Consider the following 25,698-nt stretch of genomic DNA (forward strand, 5'->3'; position numbering starts at 1 on the left):
TGGTCATGGGTGATGGTGGGGGTCCCATATGGTGTGGGTTGCCTGCGGGGTGTGGTCACGGGTGATGGGGTGGCCATGTGGTGTGGGCTGCCTGCAGGGTATGTTCACGGGTGATGGTGGAGATCCCATGTGGTGTGGGCTGCCTGCAGGGTGTGGTCCACAGGTGATGGGGGGGCCATGTGGTGTGGGCTGCCTGCGGGGTATGGTCCACTGTTGGGGTCTGGCTGTCCTGTGAGGAGGCGTCTGCTTCCAGGGGAGTTGTGCGTGTATCACGGGGTGCATGCAGGCCTTCCCACGTGATTTGGCTGGTGCGAGCAGGGTATGCGATTTCGCTGGGACACGGACGGGGTACGTGCGGGCCTTCCCATGTGATTTTGCTAATGCGAGTGGGGTACATGATTTTTCTGGGGTGCGGACGGGGTACGCACGGCCCTTCCCATGCGATTTGGCTGGTGCGGGCGGGGTTTGTGAGTTCAATGGGGTGCGGATGGGGTACGCGCGGGCCTTCCCACGCAATTTGGCTGGTGTGAGCGGGGTAAGCGATTTGGCTGGGGCGCAGAAGGGTTACGCACAGGCATTTTCATGCAATTTGGCTGGTGCGAGCAGGTTACGCTCTGATTTTTCAAACGATCACGATGGGGGGCTGTGTGCTTGGTCACGGATGGAGTGGGCCTTGTGCTGTATTGGGCATTTCACTGGCTTTTGCCTGCGCAAGGGGGTGTGTTGGGGGCGTTACTGGCACTGCTTGGTGTTCATTGCGCCATGGCTACTGATGCCTCGGAAAATGCATGAATACACGTGCCGCGCAATTGCTGGTTTGCGCCACAGCTGGTGCACGCGTGGCACATGCTCCTTTTTGGCGCGCGGCACTTGCTCTGCTTCTGCGCTGGATTCAATGAATTGGGCCCTAAATCGGAAGATTTATCAACATTTGTAAATGATGTTTTCATGATCGTGCATATACTCTGATATATAAGTTATAAATATTATCAGTAGGATATGGTTGTGCTGTATTTATCACAGTTCGTACAGTCAAGTGTGAAACGCATGAATTAATGTACAAACACACACACTTTAATATTGCGTCCATACTGTTTTGGAAAACATGTACACAATACATGTTGACATTTAAAGCATTACACAGTAATAGGTTTTGGATTTAACTGTTTTTAAAATTTAGTATTATGCAAGAAAAGCACAAGATGCAAATACTTTCAGTAAATTGTTTCTATCCTACAAACTTTCAGAATCGCACATGCAGTTTATTTTACAATGTAACTCAAAATAACAAAGAGAGCATGGACAGTTCACATTAGAAATACAATTTGACATTTTCATGGTGTGAGATATAGTGGCGTTGTGGTTAATGGAACTATGCCAGCAAGCATGAAATCTTCAGTTCGAATCCATGGAAAAGCATGAAGTATTGAGTTTGCATCAGCCATGGAGCCTCTTAATTTTATTTTTAAAGAAGGATTATAATTGGCGCTTTGTATTTTTATTTTTAAAAAGGAGGATTATAATTTGAAAAACGAAGAGACAGATTTACTGTGCACGTGAAACGTTTTTTGTGGCATGGCATGTGACACCTGCCAGTGGCACGTGTCACTTGTAGTGGTGACATGCAGTGTGTATATGACACATGCCATATTCGGCTGCTACTCCTACTGAGCATGAGTCTCTACACCTTATTTACATATCTAAATAATCGACAATACCACATTGCTTTGACGCTGCATAGCTTTCATATCATCAAACGTTTATCTGAGCTCTTTCCATCCGTTTTGGACAACGTGGGCCCTCCCACCGGTCTGGTAGGCTGGCCATAATAATCGGCAATGACAGAGAGAAGGGGCGCGGTTTCCCTTTCCCTCGGGCTCTCCTCTCCCCTTTCGTACCGCCTCCTGGTGTATGTCATTGCGAATGTCGGGCGGATGTCACTTCCGGTTCAGGGTTGGCACTCTCAGTGCAGGGCTTCAGATGCAACCTGATAGATAGCATCCCGAGCAGCCATGGCCGCCAAAGGTGAGTGACGGGATATCCCACGGGAGGAGTGGGGACACCCTTTCCTTCCCATGCCCACCTGGTGGGCTTCAGACAGTGCTGCTTAGGCTTTGCAGGTGAAAGACTAACTGCTGTTCAGTTGTTGCCAAATGTGTATGGGGTGCTAAGAAATGCATAGGGGCTGATAGCTCCTGTTCCTTAATGTGTGGAAGGAACTGTCTGTCGCCCCTGACAACCTTTAGGATTTCTGAACATAGAGATCACAATATAGCGCAGCTTCCCTCTTACCTGCCATTCACTGGGGCGTGAGCTACCTATTTGTGGAGGGGCAAACAGAGGCAGATAACGAACAATTAGAGACGTGTAGCGACTGTCCCGTGAGCGATCAAAAGTATGCTGTGACGTCGGGTGTGTTGTACCACGGCTTTCGTGTCCACTCATCATGAAACGCTCCTGGGACGCAACACGGAACCCGAGGTCTCCCACCATCAATACCTATCTCATGCCCTCTTGTTTGCACCGTAAACATACAATAATTTGATTTTATAGTGTGTGTCTCTGTGTCAACCAGCCCACAGTCCTGAACATATAGTTGTTTGCTATTTTTTATGTAGTTTTATTTGTGGCTGTTACAGGCTATTCCATTTAAGTTGTTTTGTACACCACCAGAATAACATATAAACTAAACTATTTTGGGCACGGTTAAAGTTGGGAAATTAAGTCGTTAAGGATAGGTATTTTGCACCACTGTTTCAATAGATCTAAATTTACCCTTTATATAATAGTCTTCATGTGGTTAGTTTTATGATGATTTTATAATATTGCATTGGAATTATAACAATTTCCATTTGTGTTTTGCGTATGTTTTCTTCACGGAGAGTACTATAAACGAGTAAATGTGCAATTATTCATCTGTACATAATGGATAATTGTTTTGATGTATTCTAAATTAATTTCTATAATGTTTATGCAAGGTTTGATATAAACCAATGCCACTCAATAAATACAATAGAGGTGTCGTGGTTTATAGTGATAATGTCGAAAAACATAATGTTGAAAAAAAAAATCTGTCTTTTTTTTGTTCGAATTGGGGGGGGTCCCCTCAACCCCCCCTTTTAAAAAAAAAAAAAAAAAAAAAAAAAAAAAAAAAAGTGTTTTAACTTTCTTTATTTTTTATTTACATGTTTTTTTGGGTTCCGCGAGTAGTAAAAAAAAAGCATTCGAATATATTTTTTTTTTTACCAAATGTTTTCGACATTATAACTGCACACTGTGTCTGTCTATAGTGAGTGAGATCACACGACCCCTGCTACCCAATTATGAGGCTTGGCAGGCCTCTAAGACATGTTGTAGGGGTGTGCAGACAGCACTCGGGACACCAGCCTTCTACTCCGCGCTCCGCACGTGCACTGATTAGTGCATGGCGTCATGCCCCATTTATTCAACATGTGGCCTGACCTCACATACCACATACGTAAGGTCGCTTAAGTAATCCTCACCACACTCCTCCTTTTCTATATGAGTGGAAAAAAAATAACGACATGTTGCATTTGAACAAACATAACCTTGGTCTTTGTCCTACGGTCATTACATAGTCCTGCAACCATGCTTGCGGCCTCCTCGATTCTCTTTGCGGAATCCTCCTTTCTTCTGACAGGTCGGGACCAGGGTCCACTATCAACTTTTTGCATCTCTTGAGTTTTCGAGGGGTCTCCATCCTCTTCACTCCCTAATGACCATTGGCCTTCCCTTCTTATCCTCCCAGGGGTATGCCTTTTGGTCCCCTTTTATAGGACTATCTGACTCAATTTTCCTAAAGAAACTCAAGTTTCTGGTCACAGTACTACGGCCATTGGCCGCAGTGATAATTGGTCGAGACTCATAAATCGGGGACATTTTGCCTTCAGCATTTCAGCAGAACCGTATCCCTCAATGTTAGGTCATAGACCTTCCGACCTCTCTGGGCTTTCTTGCTCTCTGATCCGCTGCTGTTGCCTGATCATCAATCTCTCCTGGGACCTGGTGTTCCATGTCAGTTATCAGCCTCGGGGCATGTGTTGAACAATGCTTCTGCCGGGGGCATTCCAGTAGTGCAATGCATGGTGGTGCAGTACTTTCTCAGAAATTGGTATAGCGCTCTTCAGAGGCAAGATCCATGGGCAATTCTGAAGACTTTTTTCACTGTCTTCATGAACCTCTCTGCCTCTCCATTTGCCCTTGACCATATGGGCGTTATTTTACTATGGCGAACGCCGCACTCCCGCATGAATGCAGCAAGAACCTCACTCTGGAACAGAGGTCCATTAACAGAGCATACCCCCCTCTGGCAGCCCGTGTGTCCCAAAGATTTTCTCCAATACCTGTAGCACATCTGATAACGCTGTGGAAGGGATACACTCGACTTTAGGAAACCGAGACCATTAATCAATTGCAAGTGTGTACATCTTCATATGGACCCAAAATCGACATGCACCACCTCCCATGGCTTGGAGCTACGCGGCATGGATTAAATCCTCAGTTCCCTGTTCGCCAGGGCAGACACTTGACAAAAGACACTCTTTCATGAAGTCATCAACTCTTCTAGTCCAGGAAACCACACTTTAATGCACAATCAAGATTTCATTTGAGCTGATTCCTGGTCCCCGTGGTGGGCTAGCTCAATCATCCTGGGGATCAATTGGGAAGGGATCACAATCTTTAATCTTCTCAGTTCCAATCCATTATCCATGAATGCGAGTTTGCCCTCACCCTTACAGAGTTGTTTGTGTCTTACATCTGTCTCTGTCCTTTAGTCTAGAACACCATCTCCAGTCTCCGCCAGTGATGGCATCTTTCAGAATGCTGAAAAAAATCAACTTTCTCTGACCCCTCTCTCAGTTCTCCTATTGACATCGAGCTAGGCAGGCCGCCTCTGTGACTAGAAGTATAAAATCCTCTGTATCAGCTGCCTCTTCTTCTGAGGTCACTTCACCTTGTGGGGGATTTCTTGACAAATAGTCTGCTGCATTGTTATTACCTGGGCGAAATATAAGACTCCTGTTATATTCTAGCGGTGACAGCGTTCATTCTCGATCCTTGCTGGCGGTTTAGAAGAGGAACCCAGCATGATCAGGATCAATGGTTTGTGATCAGTTACAACGGTTACAGGCCTCCCATAGATATACAAATGAAAATGCCTGAAACCCCACAGCACTGCTAATGCATCTCTCTCAATTTGCGAATACCTCTGTTCAGCTGCGGATAACGCTCTGCTAGCAAAAGCCACCGGTCTTACATGGCCATTTGTCCGATTGAGTGAGCACCGCCCCAAGCCAAATAGAGATTGCCGCCCTTCCTCCCCAGTTTCCCCCAATCTGGTAGAAGTTCACTGGGAGTGTCCCGTTGCAAATGTTGTCCAGAGGTAACAGGCTTGGAAGCCGCGGTTTGTGTGTTTGAGCAGGGACGTCTCGATCATATTCAGGGGCTCACACATCAGTGAAGCAGTGCAAAAGGCCTTCTGTGGCCGCTGACCTTTTCTGCCACAAGGATGTCCCATATCTTGACCCACCACAAGGATATGAACAGGCCCCCTTGAGATTTCGAAGACCAGGTGATCGTGATCCTCCCCGCTAGGAGAAGCTGGGTAATAAGTTTAGCTGTCGTCCCACATCTTGAGTAGACCCCCCAACCCACTAACCAGAGAAGCCAAGAGCATCACTTCAGGTTTTAACCTGGGTGATGGCATCAATCAGGGTGAGTACTTCCTCCCACCACATATGTAAGTGCCTTGGCTCCCACAGTTTGGCCAGCACTGTGGGTCCAACGCATTCTGAATGTGGTGAAGCCGCACTGGGGGACAGTACCAACAAAGAAGCAGTTTAAGAGCACATTCTTTGTTCGTCACACAGGTTGAGGAGGAGTATCTTTTCGCCCAGATGTCCACCCAAGTCTGGTCCTCAATTGAGCACCCGATGTCCTTTTCCCATTGTGTCATGTATGCAGGGCAAAGAGTCAGCATGTCCTCCTGCAGTAACTTGTATATCTTGGAAACATCCCCCCCCCCATTTAGTCCCTCCTGCAAAGTGAGTTCAATGGGGCTGAGGTCACATACGGCCTTCTGACGGACCTGTGGGTGCGTGTACCAATAAGAGTTGGGTGTAGGAGAATCTGTCGCTTTCGGTAAGCTGAAATGTCCCCTTACAGTTCTCGAAGGTGCATGGCTGGCCTTTGTCAAATAGCTGCGCCAAGGTTTGCCACCCGCCCCTCATATAGTTTTTAAAGTTTGTAGGGTGCATGCCTGGCGTAAAGACTGGGTTATAGAAGATCGGGGGTGCGGACCCAATCCTGTTGGGATGCCCTTTGACTTCATGGCCCAGTCACAGATTCTCACTGTGGATTTTGTGGTGGAATGTATTAGGGGTGTCACGGTATTAGTTTTATGATGGTACAATAACCTTATTGCCAAATGACGGTATATCATGGTTATCGCGGTATAGCAGGTGGAGTTAACTAATCTTAACAAATATTTTCTAAAAGGTCATAAATTGTCAGATTTATCATCACAAACACAACCAGGCACCCAGGGTCAGAATTGGGCTTTTCAACATACTTTCCACTGAAATGCCACCCCGTGCTTCCACCAAGCACAAACACACATGTGGAGAGGAGGAGGGGGGGCAGCCCTGCTGCGACTGGCAAAGCAAACTGAATAGCTTTTCTTAAGTGGTCCTTTAGACTTTTAGCTCCCCCACTGGCTACTGGTGAAGATGAACATGTTGCCATCTTGATAACCTGCATGCCACAGATCATTGGAGCCTGATGGTAGTATACGCTTGTGCGCATACACACACACACACACACACACACACACACACACACGCACTCTCTCTTTACGTTACAGCCTTTAGTTTACTTGTGGGCCAAAAGGTGTTCAGTAATCACGGACATGTTACCCTTTGGTATGGCAGCAGGGAATACCCTCAGAGATGAGTACATTTTTCAGTGTGACTTATTATATGTAAATTCAATGATGGAATCAGGGAAATCCCCCATTGTCATATGTTTAGAAAACATTATCCATTATAAATATATAAACCCCAAAGCCGCCAACCCAAAGTAAACCCTTTTCCTTCTTGGCACTGTATTTATTCTTCCTATTGCTAACATATTGATTTTGTGTCAGGCACGTGTGGTTTATGGAATGGCATTAAAAACTGCTCCAACTGAAACTACTTGGCAGACGGCACATCCAACGGTGCAAGACCAAGACTGCGCAGCACTTGCTTACTGCAGCCTTTCCAAATCAGATTGAAAAGCACACTTAACGGTATGAACGGTATACCGGTATAAACAATGTGACGGTTATTATTGTTCAATTAAGTGGTTCACGGTATACCGTTACATCCCTAGAATGTATGCCAGGCAAGTGTTTTCATGTGGAGTGGGGGATATGTGGGAGGGAGCAGAGGGGCAGTGGCAGTCTTGAATGTTCAATCGCTGCCCATTTTGGGAGGTCTGCCGGGGAGAGCCATGCCTGGAAGCGTGTTGTGCAGCTACATCATATTTGTTCAGGCTAGGGACCAATAATCCACCCAAGCGAGCGTTGCTCATCATTACCCTTTTAGGGATCCTTGCTTTCTTACCCCTCCATATTAACTGTAACATGTTTTGTTGTAGGTGAAGGGGGGGGGGGGTGTAACTGGAGACAACCACGGGAGAGTGGAACAGAAGTATGGGACCCTCGGGAGAAGGTTCATTTTACAGGCCGTGATCCTCCCCATTAACAAAATCTCTTGGGTGGCCCAGCTCTTCAGGTTGGACCCTAGTTCTTTAAAGAGGGGGGCATGGGGGAAGAATTTGCTGCATATACCTCACCCGGGAGGGCCGGAATGGGCACCCCTAAGTAATCCATGGATTTCTCATTGCAGTGAATTGGGCATTAGGGGCGGAGGGCACCTATCTCCTCTGAGGTCAAACCCACTCCCAAGGCCGATGATTTGTGATAATTAATAGCGAATCCCGCTACCCTGCCAAACCTCTGTAGTTCTGAGAGGGGTGGATGTTAAAGTGAGTAGGACATTGTCCGCCTAGAGGGAAAGCTTATGGTGCGTCTGGCCCACCTGGACCCCTTCAATAGCAGAGTTGTTTCAAATTCGTTGGGCCAAGTGTTTCATTGCCAGGGCGTAATGCAATGGAGATAGAGGGCACCCCGGCCTAGTCCCACAAGTTGGTGAAATGAGCACCCTCTGTCCCTGGATAACCCACAAAGTAGTTTTCGGCTCCGCTATAGTTGGCTAGAACCATCCGTTGAAAAAGTGGGCCCAACTGAAAGGCACCAAGAGTTAAATTTAGGATGGACCAGTCCACTGTGTCAAAAGCTTTGGTTGCGTCTAAAGCCAGCAGCGCCATTTTCCGCCGGTCTGAGACTGCCACCAACACCAGGTTCAGGGTCCACTGAATGTTATCTCCTGTGGTTTGGCCCCTCATGAAGCTGGTTTGATCAGTCACTTATTTTGGGTAGACCCAAGGACAGGCGGTTGCCCAAGACTTTAGAATAGATGTTGGCTGTTTTATTTTGCCAATTTCTTAACCAGGAATGTATTTGCTTTATTTTTTGACATAGTGTCCTTGTTTGGTTCGGACTGGGCTGTTTCTTCAGCATAGTGGGCTTCTAATTTGTTTCAGGCCACCTGCAGGAAACGGTGTGCTTTAGGAGGCCACCCCTTTTTATGTCTACCTTCTGCTTCAATTATTTCCCTCTCTAACCAGGCTTTGGCCTCCCGCCTCCGCTTCCGATAGGCAGAGGCATAGGCTACGAATTCTCCTCTAATCACAGACTTTATGGCATCCCATGTGATTATTCTGTGGGGTTTTCCTGGAAGTAGTACCAACTGGCTTTAGTGATTGCATCCCTAAGAGCCATGTAATTCAGGATTAGGGTCATAAAGGCTCCATTGCGGTCTGGGGGAGGTTTTGAGTTGTGGCCTCGGAATTTCAAGAGAACTGGAGCGTGATCAGTCAATATCCTTGGTTTTTTGGCACCTCATCGACGTAGGACATGAGTTGGGGGCGGGGGATGCCAGTAGTAAGTCTATTCGGGAGGCAGTTCGATGTAAATGCGAGAAGAAGGTAGTCTTTCTCTCCTTGGTGTAATACTCTCCACGTGTCAACGACCCCCAAGGCTTTGAATAGGTGAAGGAGACCCGGAGCAACATTGAAGTCTATCGGTGGGTCTGGGACCGCATTAGAGTCTCCCCCCAATGACGACTTGACCCTTGAGAAAGGGGAGAAGCTTAGATTACAGTTCCAGGAGAAAGACTTTGGTGGAGGTGTAAACAGAGATCAGTGTACATAGTTGGCCAAATAACATACCTTTGATCCCTGTCTATTAGCCCTCTGAGCTGTAGAGCGTTTCCAGTTCCCTGATTGCCACCCCCTTTTCAAGGACAATTGCTGTGCCGCCTTTTTTGGACCCACTGGAGGCCAGATATTGAATTGGAAAATTATTGTTCCGAAGGCGGCCTCTGCAAAAATACCACTGAGCCGTTGAGGTCCTGCAGGTATTGACGTGTGGATCTGCGTTTGGCTGGAGCATTTAGGCTTTTCATGTTGAGCGATATGAAGTTCAATTCCTGATTGGGGGGGTGGGGTAGAGGCATCGCCAAAGAGATTAATTCTGCAGTGGGAGGGGGAGGATCCAGATGGGTCTCATCCGCCATCTAATCCTGATCCTGCCATTCTGCAACCAGATTTTTTACATATAACTCCAACTAGGAACCAGTAACCATAAAACAACAATAGGATTGGGCTCATTGCCCCGTTGGATTCTATGTGGGATCTTAGCCACGTTTTGGCATAGGCCATGTGAAGCCGGGTGGCTAGGTAAAATTCATTTCTAGTTTGTGCCTGCTTTACTGCAAGGTGGTTTTGCATCAGGAGGTTTCCGCTAATGGCTAGCCAGATGATATTCAGGTTTGTTGTGAGGGTAGTCTAGCTTTTCATTCTCTGGCTACATTCGCCCTGGTGTTGGGTTTAGGCAAGGGCATCTCTTTTCAGGGATGTAAGGGGGCTGGAGGGAGCTTGTGTCCGGGAGGGTGCCTGCTATCCAGGGCTCTGATGGTGTGGGTTGTGTCCTCTAGCACAAACTGTAGAGTGGCGGGGAACAGCCAGTGGTATTTGACCCTCTGATCCTGCAGAAAGGTGGTCAGCGGTCTGAGCATTCTGCTCTGTACCATGGCTGTAGCTGGGTCCTGAAAGATTTGGAGCTACATCCCTCTGGAAAGTCTACTCTCTACGTGTTTGGCTAGCTGTGGGAATTTCTTGTTTGGCAGAGAAAAAGTGGACCCTTGTAATAACGTCTAGCGGAAGGTTCGAGGCTGCCCCTGCCGGCAGCCTATGAGTGCGGTCCATGAGCAACCTTGATTTATCAATATGCGGGGGGAGAGTTTGGAAGAGGTCCCTTATATATTAGTTTAGTGCTTGGTCTGAGATTAATGAGGGGACCCCTCTGATCCGTAGGTTGTTTCTAAGGGCTATGTTTTCCATATCCTCCGGCTTGTATTCCATTGTGTCGCTTCTACCCTCCAACATTTTAATCTTGCTCTGCAATTCCGCCACTGTCGCTGCCTGGTCCGTTGTTTGGTCTTCCACCTCACCCAGCATTTACTCTGCTTCCAGTACTTGTTGGTCCAGGTGGTCTAACTTAGATGAGATCTCTGCCATACAGTTGCAAAATTCTAGCTTCATTCCAGACATGAAGGACTGTATGTCCTCTTTCGTGGCTAGTTGTCCTCCCAGCAAGAAGTGGAGAAGAGGGTTGAGTCCTCGCCACGTCTAGTTTCTTCCCCTTTTCCATAGGTTGTAGTAGCGTTGCAATGTCTGCATTCTTTTGGGGTTTTGACATGGCTAATCTGCAGCTGGTGGTTTCCCTTTGTGCTGGTTGAGGTGTGGGGAGGGCAGTTCGATGGCCCTTCGGCAGGCCTTTGTGTATTCCAGCAAGGCGGATACTATGGAGTGGGGAGTGGATGACAGTCTCCTTCCCACTGCCACTCCTTCCCACTATTCCTCAGTTGGGGTCCCCTCCAGCACCCGCCAGCATTCATTTAGATGCGCTCCCAGTTTCACTCCCCTACCCTGCCACACATGGGTAATTTAGCTGTTCCTTCTGGGCAAGTGTCTTTGTTGTCCCTGGTGCAGTGATAGGGCATAGGGAGGCTGCACTCCGGATTCAGGGCTATGATTATGTGGCTACTCCAGGTGCCCAGTAGGGTCGGCTGTCCTTCAGTTGTCTCTGCCGCCGCACCTCCAACACAGGAGTTGGACAGAGAGGAACTTATCCCCCAGCACTCGATCGAAGGGAGGGGAGGAGGGGTCCCTCATCTATTAATGTCCTTTCAGTGACTTTTCAGCACCTGCCGGCTGCAGGCCGCCTCTGATGCCTTTGATGCAGGGCTCATCCTCATCACCGCTTTCCGATGCCCGTCCCGCACTGCAGCATTCCACCACTGTTGCCTTGCCCGGCAGAATCGCTGCCTCAGAGCCAACTCTCTCTGCGGGCGCACGCCGGAGCTGGAGAGGGAAGTCGGGTGGCAGAGATTTCATAGCTCGAGTGGCCGCCATCTTACTTGGGCTCTGCCATGGGTGCGACAGAGCCGTTCGTTTAAATACCTCGGCATCCAGCTGTTTCCCGGTGCCACTGCTCGCTGTGAATGCTCCCCCTCTATTTATGAGCGATGCCTGAGGTTTACAGGCATCTGCGATGTACCGAAACAAGCAATAGCTGCAGCATATCCGGGCTTCACACGGAGGCTTTCATTAAAGCGTCCACATCACTGGCGCTTCAAGCCACGCCCCTGATGCTAGACATTCTTATCTACTGTGCTCATGCTTAGCAATGTGCCAATGGCGACATCTCACCCTCTTACAATGCCATTGACATGCCACCTTCACCTTGTCTATCATTACCTGCTGAACGTTTTTATTATTCTCTCTCACTTGTATGGCACAAGTGAATGTTTTTGCTCAATATGAATTTCAGAAAAGTAGCAAGCATTGTGTGGGAGCTTATTCAACTAATAAGAAAATAGTTGTCTTTTCTTTTTTTAAAAAAAAACCTTTATTTGTTGATGAGGTCGCAATACATCCAGACCCAGAGAGCACATCGCGTCCAGGAGGAAAACACCAACACAGATTATACATTTGCGGCCTCAGCCATACCCCTGATGATTCCCATACTAATCTCTGCCTCCCCGTACTCTCACACCTAGGCCTTCGCGCAATGTGCCAGCCCAGCTCCTTCCCAAACCGAACATCCCGACACCCGCAGTTCTTGTGGTAATATAAAAAGACAGAGGAAAAAAGTAGGAGCAGTACATTATGCAGTCATAACAAATTAACCGATTCCCATCATCCCATTCTTAAAGAGTTGCATCCAGAAAGCGCCCGGGCTGCCAAATTATCCTTGGGAAGGCTCCCCTTTCCCGTCTCCCGACTGCTGTGTCCCTTGTTATAAGAATGCACAAACTGGACCCCACACATCATTTGGTATAGCATTGCTGGGTAACGACATCACAACACCAGGCCAGGTCTCGGAGCCACTTATCAACAGATGGAGTAATGTGGTAGACCGGAGTAATAAAATGCACTATTTAGCCAGAATCATACAAACGGACAATAGTTTCCTACCCCCACCCCTCTGCCCACTTGGCGATCTCCAGGAGCGTCCCAAACAAGCAACACAGAATGTCTTGAGGCACCTCGCAGAACACCATACGCCCCGTTATCTCAGTTACTTGCCACCAGAAGGACGACAGAAGGGCATTCTCACAGCACATGTATAAAACCAGCATTTTCTGATCTGCATCAAGGGCTTTTGCCATCATTCATCAAATCAAATTTCCTCTGAACAGCAGGGGATAAATGGGTGCAATGCAAAAAATGTTATTGGATAAGTTTAAATCTAGAGCATATCACCACATTCTTAGTATTCATGTACTGCCACTGTCTGTCTTCTAGGTACATCCCTATATCTGCCGCCGACTGCGATCGGCAAGGGAGCACTGCCAGCGGGGCTGACCCCTGCACCATCTGGTAGATGGTGGACACCACCTTCTAGCATTCTTGGAATTGACCAAATACTTCAGCATCGCCAACCCCAGAGGTTCAGGCGGGAAAAACAGGGACTCCCGAAGCCAAAAAGATTGAAATGGCAGCCCAAACACTCACCCCCTTCCCCAAACCCCTCCCTCCCACCCACAGCCAAAGCTTGGCCTCCACCTGCTACCACACCACACCACAACCCTTCCTTCCACATAACAATCAAACATGTGAGAGATCCCCAACCTCGACCAATCCCTCTAGCCTGCCATCACATGTCGGGTGATACACAATGTCCCAGACCAATAGTTCTGGGGTGTATGCGGTTACCACCTCCAGTCTTGAACATAGCAGCCGCCATGCATACTGAATGTCCCAGACCAATAGTTCCGGGGTGTATGTGGTCACCACCTCCAGTCTTGAACATAGCAGCCGCCATGCGTGCACCATGCGCGCCACAGGATCAAACAGACACTTCCTTATCCACCACTAGATACTAAAGTGCTCTCCAGAGAGTACGGGTAGGCCGATCGTTTTTCAATCCGCACATGTGGGAAAGCCTGTGAACCCGCCATCCAATAAGAGGCAAACGAAACCTGGCCCGTCAAATAATAACATTCCATATCCGGCACATTCAGCCCACGTAGCAGTAAGTGTCTCCCATCAAATTCGGAGGGGTTTTGAAACCCCAGACCATACCCAATTAGTAATGACCGCAGCTCCTTGAAAAACAGAGCCCGGCCACACTGGAATATTAAGAAACAAGTACAACAATTTAGGAAAAATTCCCCATCTTTATAACAATGAATCTACCTATAAAAAGAATCGGGAGCGAGGCCCACCGACTTTACCCCATAGCACCTCCAGGTACACCCAATGATTATCTTTCAGCAACTGCACCCGACATCTGCTGACCGCGATCCCCAAGTATTTGGCTCTCTCCTGTTCCCACCGGGACCCTCCGGCCAGCATCAGGAGCCTCCTGAGTGGCCTATTTCAAAGGAAACGGAATGGTTTTTGTCCAGTTCACCTTCAAACAGAATACCTCACTGAAAGTCTCAACCTCTCGCGATATAGGCCAAAGATTACATCTGGGATCCTTAATATATGGAATAACATTGTCCGCATACATGGAGATCAGTTTGCTGGCCCCACCCATTGCCAGTTCCCAGCGCCCATGCAAGGTCCTCAAGCGGACTGCAAGCGGTTCCATAACAAGCGCAAATAGGAAGTCCCATGCACCCTGAACTAACATAGACATCAGAAGATCATTCCTAATTTACTTCAAAGTAGGTGTGCTTGCCAGCAAATTACTGTCTCAGTTTGTTGTTTCCCAACCTTGTTGGAGTGGCACAACTGCCTGGTCAGCACTCACTAGTGAGAATTTGTCTCCGATATAAGCATGTCCTTTTCAAATAAATTAACCTTCTGACAACTAAACATGCTATACCACCTTTAGCGTTCAGCAAAGAATAAGCTGCATGTATCCCAGGTTTAATAAATGACATAGAAAGGTCAATCCCATCCATAGAAAATCCAGAAAAAGTAGTTAACAATTTGGAAAGATTAATCGGGAAAGGAAAGGAATTTCACAAAAACTCCATGCCTCACTTTTGCACAATACTATAAAGACCAACGCATCCCACGAGGTCTTAGAGTCTATCTAAGAACTACACTCTGCAAAGAGAACAGTTATTTTGTCCAAAAGTGGAAACGAATTCTAAACAAGTGTCCATTCAACCTGATATTATTAACAATAGAAGAATTGGCTAAATCTATCACCAAAATAGATTCAGAAATCACAGAATTGAAGGATCAATTGTCGATTTTATTGTCGCAGGAAGAACTAACTAAAATACTAAAGACCTCAACACCAAATTACACTCTTACAAACACGATCTCAAGCAGAGAAAGATAAGGAAGTTCCAAAGAGATACATTAGATTACTCAAGAGATATAGTCCACTCATGGCAGGAGTTTTATCAACAGAATCTACAACAATTTAAAGAACAATCAATAGAATTAACCAGAGATGCAACAGTAGCTCTGATCCTACTAGCGATACCTCAAGTAAGGCAAAGATCAATCCACAGCATCTACCAGAACGAGTAATACTTGCACATCGGTAGTGACTATTTCGATTCCCACACTCCCAACACCAGCTAACGGACGACGACGATACACAACCTTATTTAGTAAGACCAGGAGAGGAAATAAGATAAGAAAGCTAAGGAAAGAAAAAAACAGCAAACTAGTGATTAACATTTCTACCAAATCTTTCACTAAACAACAAATGGATCTCCTTCGCTTAGGCCTATCATTCGTACCTGTGAAGAACTCCAACCTAGATGAGACCTGCGCTATTGTTTTGAATCTATTCCACTGACTGCAGAACGATAACAAACATTTGATTTCCTTGAAATGAAAAGTACATTCAACCCATTGATGCTCAATTCAGCACTTGAGTTATTTGAGACCAAAATGGCGAAAGACCTTAAATCCATTAAATGCTTCCATATATGGGGTCAGAACATGAAAAAACATCAATTCAAACTACTGTCGGAAGACAGATCCATCGAAATCAAACCTACAAACAAGCGAGGGGCGATTGTCATTATGGATTCTGATTTTTATCAGAGGAGTTGCCTCCTGCTTTTAAATGAGAACGACGCAAATATATGCCTTTAGAGAAGGACCCCACCTTCAGCATTCCACCTACCATTGAGCATGTTCTGTGCAATGGATCACAGAAAAAAACAGACTTGCTGGCGTCATGGAGAATGAAGATTCCCCCTGCTAATAGCGCAGGGAGCTCTTGATTCTATTAAAGACAAGGAGGCGAGCATTATGCTTCATCTTCTTATTTATTTGCTCTCCAGCAGTTTCAACACAACAAATAAAATGTCCATCTATCCGATGGCACAAACACATTTTTTTTTTTTTTTCTTTCAAAAACTTCATTTCCCATCAGCCTAGGCCCTGAACCCAGTGTCCTGGTCATGTGACCTAGTCCTTCCTCTTCCTGTAAACCTCCTCTTCTTTGACTGTATTCCAACCAACATTGCAAACATCTCCTGAACTGACAACTTGATCTGGGAGGTCTTTGAACTGTAGAACTGTGAAACGAAATCTCGCCTCCAAACTTGCGATCACGATCGATGCTTTCCGATCAGCTCACGTGCTTACTCAGCCGTTCTTCTGATCTTCTCCTAAAACGGAAAAAACAACAGTACAAATTAGGGCGGCGGATACACACCCTATTTCTGAGGAAAAAATGCACTTGTTATTTACTCCGTACATATCTTACTATTACAATATCCTCTTTTATTCTTCCCTCGTGTATCTCGGGTGGGAAATTAATGCTCGCCTCCTTGTCTTTAATAGAATCAAGAGCTCCCTGCGCTATTAGCAGGGGGAATCTTCATTCTATGTCAAGACGGAGGCGAGCATTATGCTTGTTCAAAGCTTCTTACCATAGCTTCTGCCAGTGCATTAATTGGCTTAAAATAAAACGTTCTGAACGTGCTATCACTCGCCCAATCGGCTGCTTTCAAAATATCCTGCAATGTCGCTCCTTGACGGAGTGCTTTGGATGCCCCCGCTCCTCTCACAGAGTGTGCTCCAAACTTCGCCATGTCTATCCCTGCTAGACCCATGACTTCTCTAACCCACCTTGCTATGGTGGCTGTCGCTACGCCTTTATGCGGTTTCCTGCGCGCTATCAACAATTGCGTCGTCCCCGCTGATCTCAGCTCAGCTGTTCTATTTACATATTCTCTTATGCATGCGGCTACGCACCATTTAGGATGATCTTGCATATATGGATACGTTATTGACGAGGAGTCTGTCTTCGTCCTCCTGGCCAGATGAAAAGTCACTCCGTCTGGCCCGTATATCAATCTGTCTACCTCTAAAGCTCTGATGTCTGCCACTCTCCTGCAGGAGATCATGCATAGAAGCATCGCTAATTTCTCCGATAGTCTTCCTAGTGTTAGGTACCTATTACTGGGCCAGTCGGCTAATAGTCGAAGCACTACTGTAACGTCCCATAGAGATTTATACCTCGGTTGCGGAGGCTTTCTGTATTTTATCCCCTTCAGGAGTCTAATTACTGCCACGTTCTCACCCACTGGTACTCCTTCAATAGGCATATGGCCTGTCGATATCGCGGATCGATATACCCCTATCGTACGGTAGGCTTTACCGTCCTGCAGAAGTTCTGCCAGGAAATTCACGATCTCTACTAGAGGGGCCGAAATGGGATGAAAACCTCTCGCCTTGCACCATCTTGACCACTTGTACCAAGCTGCATCGTAGCTCCTTCTAGTCGATGGAGCCCATGACTCTGCGATGAGGCTCGCAGCCTGAGACGAAATTCCCGGGAGATTCCAACGTCTCCTGCTATCTTGCACGCCATTAGCGGCATCGTCCCCTTCACTCTCAGAGGGTGATACGACCCAGCTGGGTCCGTGAGGAGATCTTCCTCTTGCGGAAACACTCGGGGATAGTCCGCCAACAGTTCCATTAACGCCGGAAACCAGACTTGGGACTTCCATATCGGTACTACTATGATCAGATTGGCTTCCTCTTTGCGGACTTTTGTTAGAACTCTGCTTATCATTATAAATGGGGGGAAAGCATATAGCGTTTGCCCTCTCCAATCTTGCAGAAAAGCATCTGTCCCTGCTGCTACTGGGTCCAGCCTCCAGCTGAAAAACCTGCCCATTTGAGCGTTCAGTTTGGACGCAAATAGATCTACGTGAAACGGTCCCCAGAGCTTCTCTATCCGCTGGAATGTCGCTCTGTGCAGCATCCAGTCGCTGGTGTCTGTGAGATGTCTGGAGTTCCAGTCTGCCACCACGTTCTGGGCTCCTGGTAGATATTCTGCCGTCACTGCTGTTCCCGACTCCAGACAAGAGTGCCAGAAGTCCTTGGCTATCTCTGCTAGCAATCTGGACTTCGTCCCACCTAAGTGATTTATGTATTTGACTGCTGAGATGTTGTCCATCTTCAGAAGTATACAAGAGTTCACTCTGTCCTTGGTGAAGGCTCTGATAGCAAAAGAGCCGGCCAGGAGCTCCAGGCAGTTTATGTGAAGCTTGAGCTCCTCCGAGCTCCATCTCCCTCCCGTTTGCAGTTCTCCGCATCGGGCACCCCAGCCTGCTCTGCTGGCGTCCGATTCTATTACCATGTCCGGGCGGTCGCCAAAAATGGCTCTGCCGTTCCATGCCTCCATGTTCTGGAGCCACCACTCCAGCTCCGTTCGGGCTTCTTGGTCTAGTTGGACTAGCTGGTGAACGCCGAGCCCTTGCTGTAGGTGTCTTATTTTCAACCTCTGGAGCGCTCGGTAATGAAGAGGCCCTGGGAATATCGCTTGGATTGACGCCGCCAGCAGACCCACAATTCTTGCGATTGTTCGCAGCGATGTGGTCGGTCTGGCGAGGCAGGTCCTTATCTCCCTTCGAATATCTCTGATCTTCCTGTTCGGCAGCTCCAGGGTCGCCGACCTGGTATCTATAATGAAACCTAGGAATTCTATCCTCCTGGCTGGTATAGTTTCTGATTTCTCTTGGTTCACTAGGAATCCCAAAGAGGTTAATAGATTCGCTACCCATCTGGTCTGATATCGCAGCGCCTCTTCGCTGCTTGCCATTATTAGGATATCGTCTAGGTAGATGATGATCCGGATGCCCTTCTCTCTGATTGCTGCCGCTACTGGTCTCATCATTTTCGTAAACGCCCAGGGAGCGGACGCTAGTCCGAAAGGCATCGTGGCGAACTGCCATACTCGCCCGTCCCAGTCGAAGGCCAGGAAGGGTCGGTATTCCTGATCTACTGGGATCGTGAGATACGCGTCTTTCAGGTCTATCCTCGTGAGCCAGTCGCCCTGTCTGAGCGTGTCTCGCAGTTGGTGGGTCCCTTCCATCTTGAAGTGGTTGTAAACTACCCACTCGTTCAAGTCCTTCAGATTTATTACTGGCCTCACTTTCTCTTTCCTGTGGACCAGGAACATATTGCTTATAAATTTCGGAGCTATGCAAGGCTCGATGGCCCGTTTCTCCGCTAAACTCTGAAGTTCTGTTCGCAACAAGGCTGGTTCTGTTCGCGCTGTCACTATCAACCTGGGGGTTCTGTATTGGACTGGGGTCTGAGTGAATTGTATGTGTAGGCCTCTGACTGACTGAAGCACCCAAGCGTCGCAGGAAAGCGCGCGCCAGTTCTCCCAGTACGTCGCTGTCCTCCCCCCCTACTGCAGGGTAAGCGGATACTCTCACCTGTGGGAACGTATTGACCTCTTCCCTGTCCTCTGCCTCGTCTTCCTCTGGGGAAACGGCCTCTGGGTTGGAAGAAGGTGTCTGGCTTCTTATCTTCCCAATATTGCGCTCTGTTCGATTGAGGCCTTCTGGCTGACTGATAACGACCGGACGCTCGGCCTCTGTAGCGACCGGTCCCTCCAAAAACCCTTCCGGGGAAGATTTTTCGAATGGAGGCTTGCGCCTTCTCCAATGAGGTGTAGGTCCCTTAGAACCTCCCCATCTCCTTTCCGAAGGTTTCGCCGAACAGCAGTCCTTGCGCGGCCTCTCCTGCTTCGTAGGAGGACAGGTCTCCTAGCTTTTGGTCTATCTTCAGAAGCAGTCCCCTCCTACGCTCTGAGGATATGGCGCAGTTCGCGTTACCCAATAGGCATACGGCTCTTTGGGCCCAGTTCGCTAGTACATCCGGGTCAATTTCTTCGCCTGTGTCTTTCGCTCTCTCTGCCAGGTCCATGATCTTGGCTAGTGGGCCTGCTAGATCCAGGACTTTCTCCTGGCAACTCCTCCAGGAGCGGTCGATCCCTTTCCTAGGGTCTCTATTCGATTTCGCCACAAACGCTAACATTTTAGGGTCTAATTCTGGCGCTTCTGCTACCTTCCCTGGGAGTTCCGGTCTGGGGCATTCCGCCCTCATTCTTTGCCTCACTTCCTTCTCTAAGGCCTTGCGCAGCCTCTGCGTCATGTATCGTGCCACTCTCGGGGAGGGCACCCATTCCGAAGATCTCGGGTTCCTAATCTCCTCGGGTTGAAACATGTCTGAGGTTTCCACTTCTAGGTGGTTCAGTTTTCTCAGTCTCTTTTTCGGAGGCGGCAGGCTCCCTTCGTCTCCGTCTTTATCTACCTCCTCCTGTGAGGATGTCGGAGATTCTGCGAATTCCTCTTCTCGAGGGGCCTCCTCTCCTGAGTCTCCCATATTCTCTTCCCCTGGGTAGGGGGTCATGAGGCTCGGCACCTCCGACTTGGCCATAAAGGCTTCTCTGAGCCTATTGAAAGCGTCGGATGCCTCCGGGGCCTTTGGATTCGCCCCTTCAGGTTGGCCCGGGGGGTCAGAAGAGTTCACGCTCTTCCGGGCCTTCGTACACCCCTGAGGGCTCTCTGGCGTGGCCCTGGTGGACGTGCTTGTCGATGGTACGGTGCTTCTGTCCTTTTGGCTTAGGACAGTCTCGATAGTTAGCAGGCGGTCCTGCAGGGGTTTGACTCCTAGAGCCACTGCCTCTATGAGTGAGTTACCCAGCACGTCCTTGAAGCTCTGAGCCAGATCTTCCGAGTACGTGGCTTCTTGCTCCTCCTCACTCCACTCAAAATCGGCCATGATACGTGCTGGTAGGTGCCTGATAGTACCTGCAAAGGTGTAGGGGCACGTCCACTTCTCACTCCTTTATCTAGAGGCTGCACCTGACTGCAAAGCAGCTTCTTTACTTTTTTCAGTGTAGGCACTGAGTTCACCAATTCGCTCGAATGAGCGCACTCCGGTAAAGATTACAGATCTGTTCCTCGGCGAAGCCCCGCCTCCGCGAGGGCGGGGGAGCTGGGGAAAGACGTATCTCCTCCGGCGTCGCCCGCGATGGGCGTTAACTCTGTTTCTCGCGCCTCCCTCACGAAGGTGGGGGTCTCGCTCCCTCACTGTCGGCGCGAGTGTGGTGTCCTAGGCCGGCCCCTGAGGTGCTGATACTGCAGCACGGGGCCAGGCTAAAAACGAATTAAAGTAAAGGATTGTCGAATCCTCCCTACGCTGCGCGACTCCTGCGCGCTGCACTAATGATAGGTCATGAGAAAAACGCTATATATCATCGCTACAACTGATAACCCAAGACAAAAAGCTGACAGAAATGCGCAGCTAAGTGAAAGGGTACTTATCTCTTTGGAGAGCAGGAAAAGAAGAGGAGGTTTACAGGAAGAGGAAGGACTAGGTCACATGACCAGGACACTGGGTTCAGGGCCTAGGCTGATGGGAAATGAAGTTTTTGGAAAAAAAAAAAAAAATGTGTTTGTGCCATCGGATAGATGGACATTTTATTTGTTGTGTTGAAACTGCTGGAGAGCAAATAAATAAGAAGATGAAGCATAATGCTCGCCTCCGTCTTGACATAGAATTTATTTACTAGTGTTTTACGGTCTTCCCAAAATTCACAAGCACTTACACGATCCACCATTTAGGCCTGCCGTTGCTGCTAATGATGGAATCTTCGATCCTATAGCAAAGTATTTAGATACGTCAATGTACCTAGGGTTGCAATAGTTTATCTAAGAGACACCAACCCACATCAGGAGAACTTGAGACGTTTGAGAACAATTGGACTCTATGCACCCTAGATTTATTCACCCTAGATGTCTAAAGCCTCTACACCTCTATTCCCCAAGGCCTTGAGGCGCTGGAATGGCTCCTACATCAAGATCCAATAAGATCTTTACATTAGAACTGACCAAGATGATCCTATACAATAGCTTCAGATATAATCAACAGAACTATTTACATATTTAAGGAACATCAATGGGGTCCGCCATCGCACCTTTCTATGCCAATATATTCATGTTCTCATTTGAATCTCAGCACATCTTAAACATCCCACATGGTCCAGTAAATTGGCCCTTTGGAAAAGGTATATTGATGATATCTTTGGAATTTGGCAGAGACTGAGAGATAAAATAGTCGCATTTTTGTAGTTCCTTAATGAATGCAATCCAAGAATCAAATTCACACTAGAAATAGGATCTCCAAGCGTTCACTTACTTGATGTTAAGATTACACTACTTAACAATTCCATTAGCACATTGATTATCAAAAACCTACAGATGTCATCAATACCCTTCATTACACCAGCTATCATCAGCAACAGTTGAAGAATAATCTTCCCCTGAGCCTACTTCTAAGATTGAGAAGAATCATCTCCGATGATAATGAATACATTGAGGCTGCGGAACGCCAGACAGAAATATTCAAAGCCAGTGTCTACCCAGCCTCTGTTTTAACAGAAGCCAAGACTAAGAGCATTGCACACAACAGAACCTCTCTATTGAAAAATAAAAGATGACTAGCCATTGATGTATCTAACTAAATTCTCAAAACAAAGCATGCAAATCAATAGTCTCTTCAAAAAGAACTGAAAGATAACAAGACTAGACCCACAATTGAGCAAATTATTCCCAAGACCGCTGATTTTGGCATACACGAGAGGACGCAACATTCAAGATCACCTGGTGAAAATGAGAACCGTAAACCACTATTCCTCAACAAACCTAAACGTGACACCTTTCCCTGTTTACACCGCTGCCATTGCAGTAATCTCCAAAAAGGTGACCAAGTGAGACATCCCTGCGCAGGTAAAAAAATGTAATTGCGACAATATGGCACATGTCATTCAAAATGTTTTAATATGCAGACTAATTTGTCCCTGTGGCAAGTTCTATGTTGGTCAAACCAAAAGGAAAAAATGAAGGAGCCATTATCGGATCACAAATCCAACATCAGGACTAAGAATCCGAAATCTCAAGTAGCCCAGTAGCCGGACACTTTGAGACGAACAAACCTAATATTTCTCAACTTAGATTTGTGATTATATAAACAATAACAAAACCGCCTACAGGAGGCAATACCCATGACTTACTACTCCGCAGACCAATGTTCTGGATTCACAAACTTGATGCATTAGAACTATCTGGAATGAATGGTCCAAGACTGGCTCCCAGATCATATTGTCAGTGCAATCGCACTGAGAGACCCAGTACAATTTTCGCTCACAAGTCTAATGAAATCTAGGCTTCACCCACACGAGAGCAAATTTGATGAGAATATGAGCCACATTTACCAACCTATAGGGTCCCATTGGCACTACAACATAGTGAGGTCGCTCATTTCCACATTCATGACTGTGAACATACACAATTAGATGTTTGAATCATTATTATGACAATGTACTACCTTCTGCTTGTCCGCTAGACAGATTGTGGTACTCTCCATCCAAAATGTATCTAGGGCGTTTATATATCTGTATCCGTGTTAGTTAATACACCAGGTTACTTCAACATCGATGCATCAGTCCATTATATGAGTGAGGATAAACCAGCCTGTACTCAAAATTTGAATGTAACTTATTTGTAGTCCCTTGGACTTATTCGTGATTTTTATGCAATGTGTTATCCAATTAATACTGAATCGGCTCCGTTCTTGCTGTGAACAAACATTTGTGTAGACATGATCGCCAAACTAGTGCGGTATTCAATTGAAAACTCAAACGTATACATCTGAATGATACCGATTCTGTTTAGAACTCTGTAAAGAACCATCTGTCTAGACCATCTAACTCATAATATTTCTAACTGACCTGTTTTATTTTGAATGTGAAGTTACCTTCATTCTACCAGATATAGGAGTCCCGATGTAGAGCGATCAGTAAGGTTCCCATTAAAATTGTACAGTGACATCCCCTATTACTGTAGAATATTGGCCTTGTGCTGCCACAATAGAGACAATTTGGGTTTCTCCCAACACATGCCTTTCTCAGGTGACATCTGCTCAGTTCCTGAGTTTTAGCTTTTCTTTAACCACATCCATTTGATACAGCGTATATTCAATTGTAGTAATGTAACGGTCTCACACCACTTTATTTGTCATCATGCGTGCCTCTTCACACGCATTTGTGGAATGGCCATTTGGGTTCCCGGTTTGCTCCTGAGAGTGTGCACAACCCTGTGAGTATACATTTTCATTTGTTAAGCCACTTAGGAACCTTTAAATTGTAGATGGAGATTGCAGAACATTGCCATATTTTATGTCTCTAGTTAGATTCTGAACTTAAATGCAAATCGCTGATTCTCAATACTGCATGCACATGTGTTTCAGGCTCACACTGATGAGTTAATACAACGTGAGTAGTTTTCTCTTCCATATTACATTAGGCCACAAATCGGCATCTGGGCGCTCTGTAATTCTACTATAAACATGCTTTTCAGAATATCCCTCAACATATTGTGATCCCGAGAAGATACCTAATCACCATAACCACCTCAATAGGGAAGGTCTCTATCTCTAGGTAGGCTCCACTAACCCTGTTATTTCTTACCCTAATCCACTGCCACATGCTTGGTAATCGCCTTATTACACTTCTTACCATAGGTGGATGACCCGAGTACTGTACAGGTGATCCCTCCCTTGAACTTCTTTCACGTATGAGGAATATTAGAAGGAATTATTGGAGTGTCCAACTTGGATTTCTGAATTTATTACTAGTCTTTTTGTATTAGCGTTATGACTTGGTGTCATTTACTTGGTTATGGACTTGGGAAGGTCAGAACTTACTTGAAGTACAACTATCTCCTAAAGCAACAAATATCGCTCTTGATGTAGGGATTGATATCCCAAACCGTGTTTAGCTCATTTTTAATTTGTATAATCTATTTTGACTTGTTTGTTATTGTAAACACGAACTGTGTTCTTTTGATTGCTTGACATTAAAAACTGAGCAAGCTCAGTGCAATCTTTTAATTGTTCTGTATCTACAGCATACTAAATAGAATCAAATATAGACTCTAATTCTTCCTAGGTTCTGACTGAGGTTATCCACAGTTATATAGGTGTGTATGGGACGGGAGCGTCCTTGAATTTTGGACACTACTTCTTTCTTTCAGTAGTGACTTTCTGTGCCAGAGTTGATATTTTTTTATTTAAAAAAATAAATAAATTTCCCCTCCCACGCACCTTGAGATCAGTCCTAATTTACTTCAAAGTAGGTATGCGGGCCAGCAAAATACTGTCTCTGGAGGACAATGGGCACCCTTTTCGTGTCCCTCGCCCCGACTCGAAGGGAGCCGAATGCGTGATAACACCGATATGCGCTGTCACCCGAGAGTACAGGAGCTTCACACATTGTAGATAATATGCCGGGAGTCCCACGTTAGCCAATACCGCAAATAAGTAATCGTAATCGACCAAATCAAATGCCTTCTCCCTATCTAAAAGCTTGACAATCGCCTGCACCGAGAGGTTAATCTGGGCTAATGCAGCAAACAGTCTCTGCTAATTAAGAGCAGTAGCGTGCCCCAGAATTAAGCCAGACTGATCACCATGCATGAGGAAGAAATGTAAGCAGCCTATACGCCAAACCGTTTAGAAAATAGCTTGGTGTCCAAGTTAATTTAAGATATCAGCCGTGCTTCCAAATCCTCCTTGTCTCTTATAGCTTTGACCTCATGCTGTATAGACCATATTGCCTGTGTCGACTCCGCACTGGCATCCTCCAGGACCCCCCTCCGATATGGACCCACTCTCCTTCTCAATACATTCCTGCATGCGGTCCAATTTTGCGTCATA

At 46.8% G+C, this 25,698-nt stretch overlaps 1 protein-coding gene across 2 annotated transcripts in view; it reads left to right on the forward strand.

Moving 5' to 3' along the window:
• The first annotated feature begins 1,858 nt into the window (after positions 1 to 1,858).
• SLC35A1 (solute carrier family 35 member A1) overlaps positions 1,859 to 25,698 on the forward strand; it is a 383,699-nt gene continuing 359,859 nt past the window's right edge. Inside the window, exon 1 of one of the 2 annotated variants that reach the window (XM_069606380.1) lies at positions 1,859 to 2,025. In XM_069606380.1, coding sequence (XP_069462481.1) covers positions 2,013 to 2,025 — 13 coding nt within the window. In that variant the 5' untranslated portion in view covers positions 1,859 to 2,012. Of the gene's footprint in view, positions 2,026 to 2,100; positions 2,121 to 25,698 lie in introns of those variants that run through there. The other variant, XM_069606381.1, reaches the window with a different exon arrangement.

This window comes from Ambystoma mexicanum, chromosome 4p (assembly GCF_040938575.1).
Source record: "Ambystoma mexicanum isolate Mex_15411 chromosome 4p, UKY_AmexF1_1, whole genome shotgun sequence".
In the NCBI taxonomy this organism is placed as follows: domain Eukaryota; kingdom Metazoa; phylum Chordata; class Amphibia; order Caudata; family Ambystomatidae; genus Ambystoma; species Ambystoma mexicanum.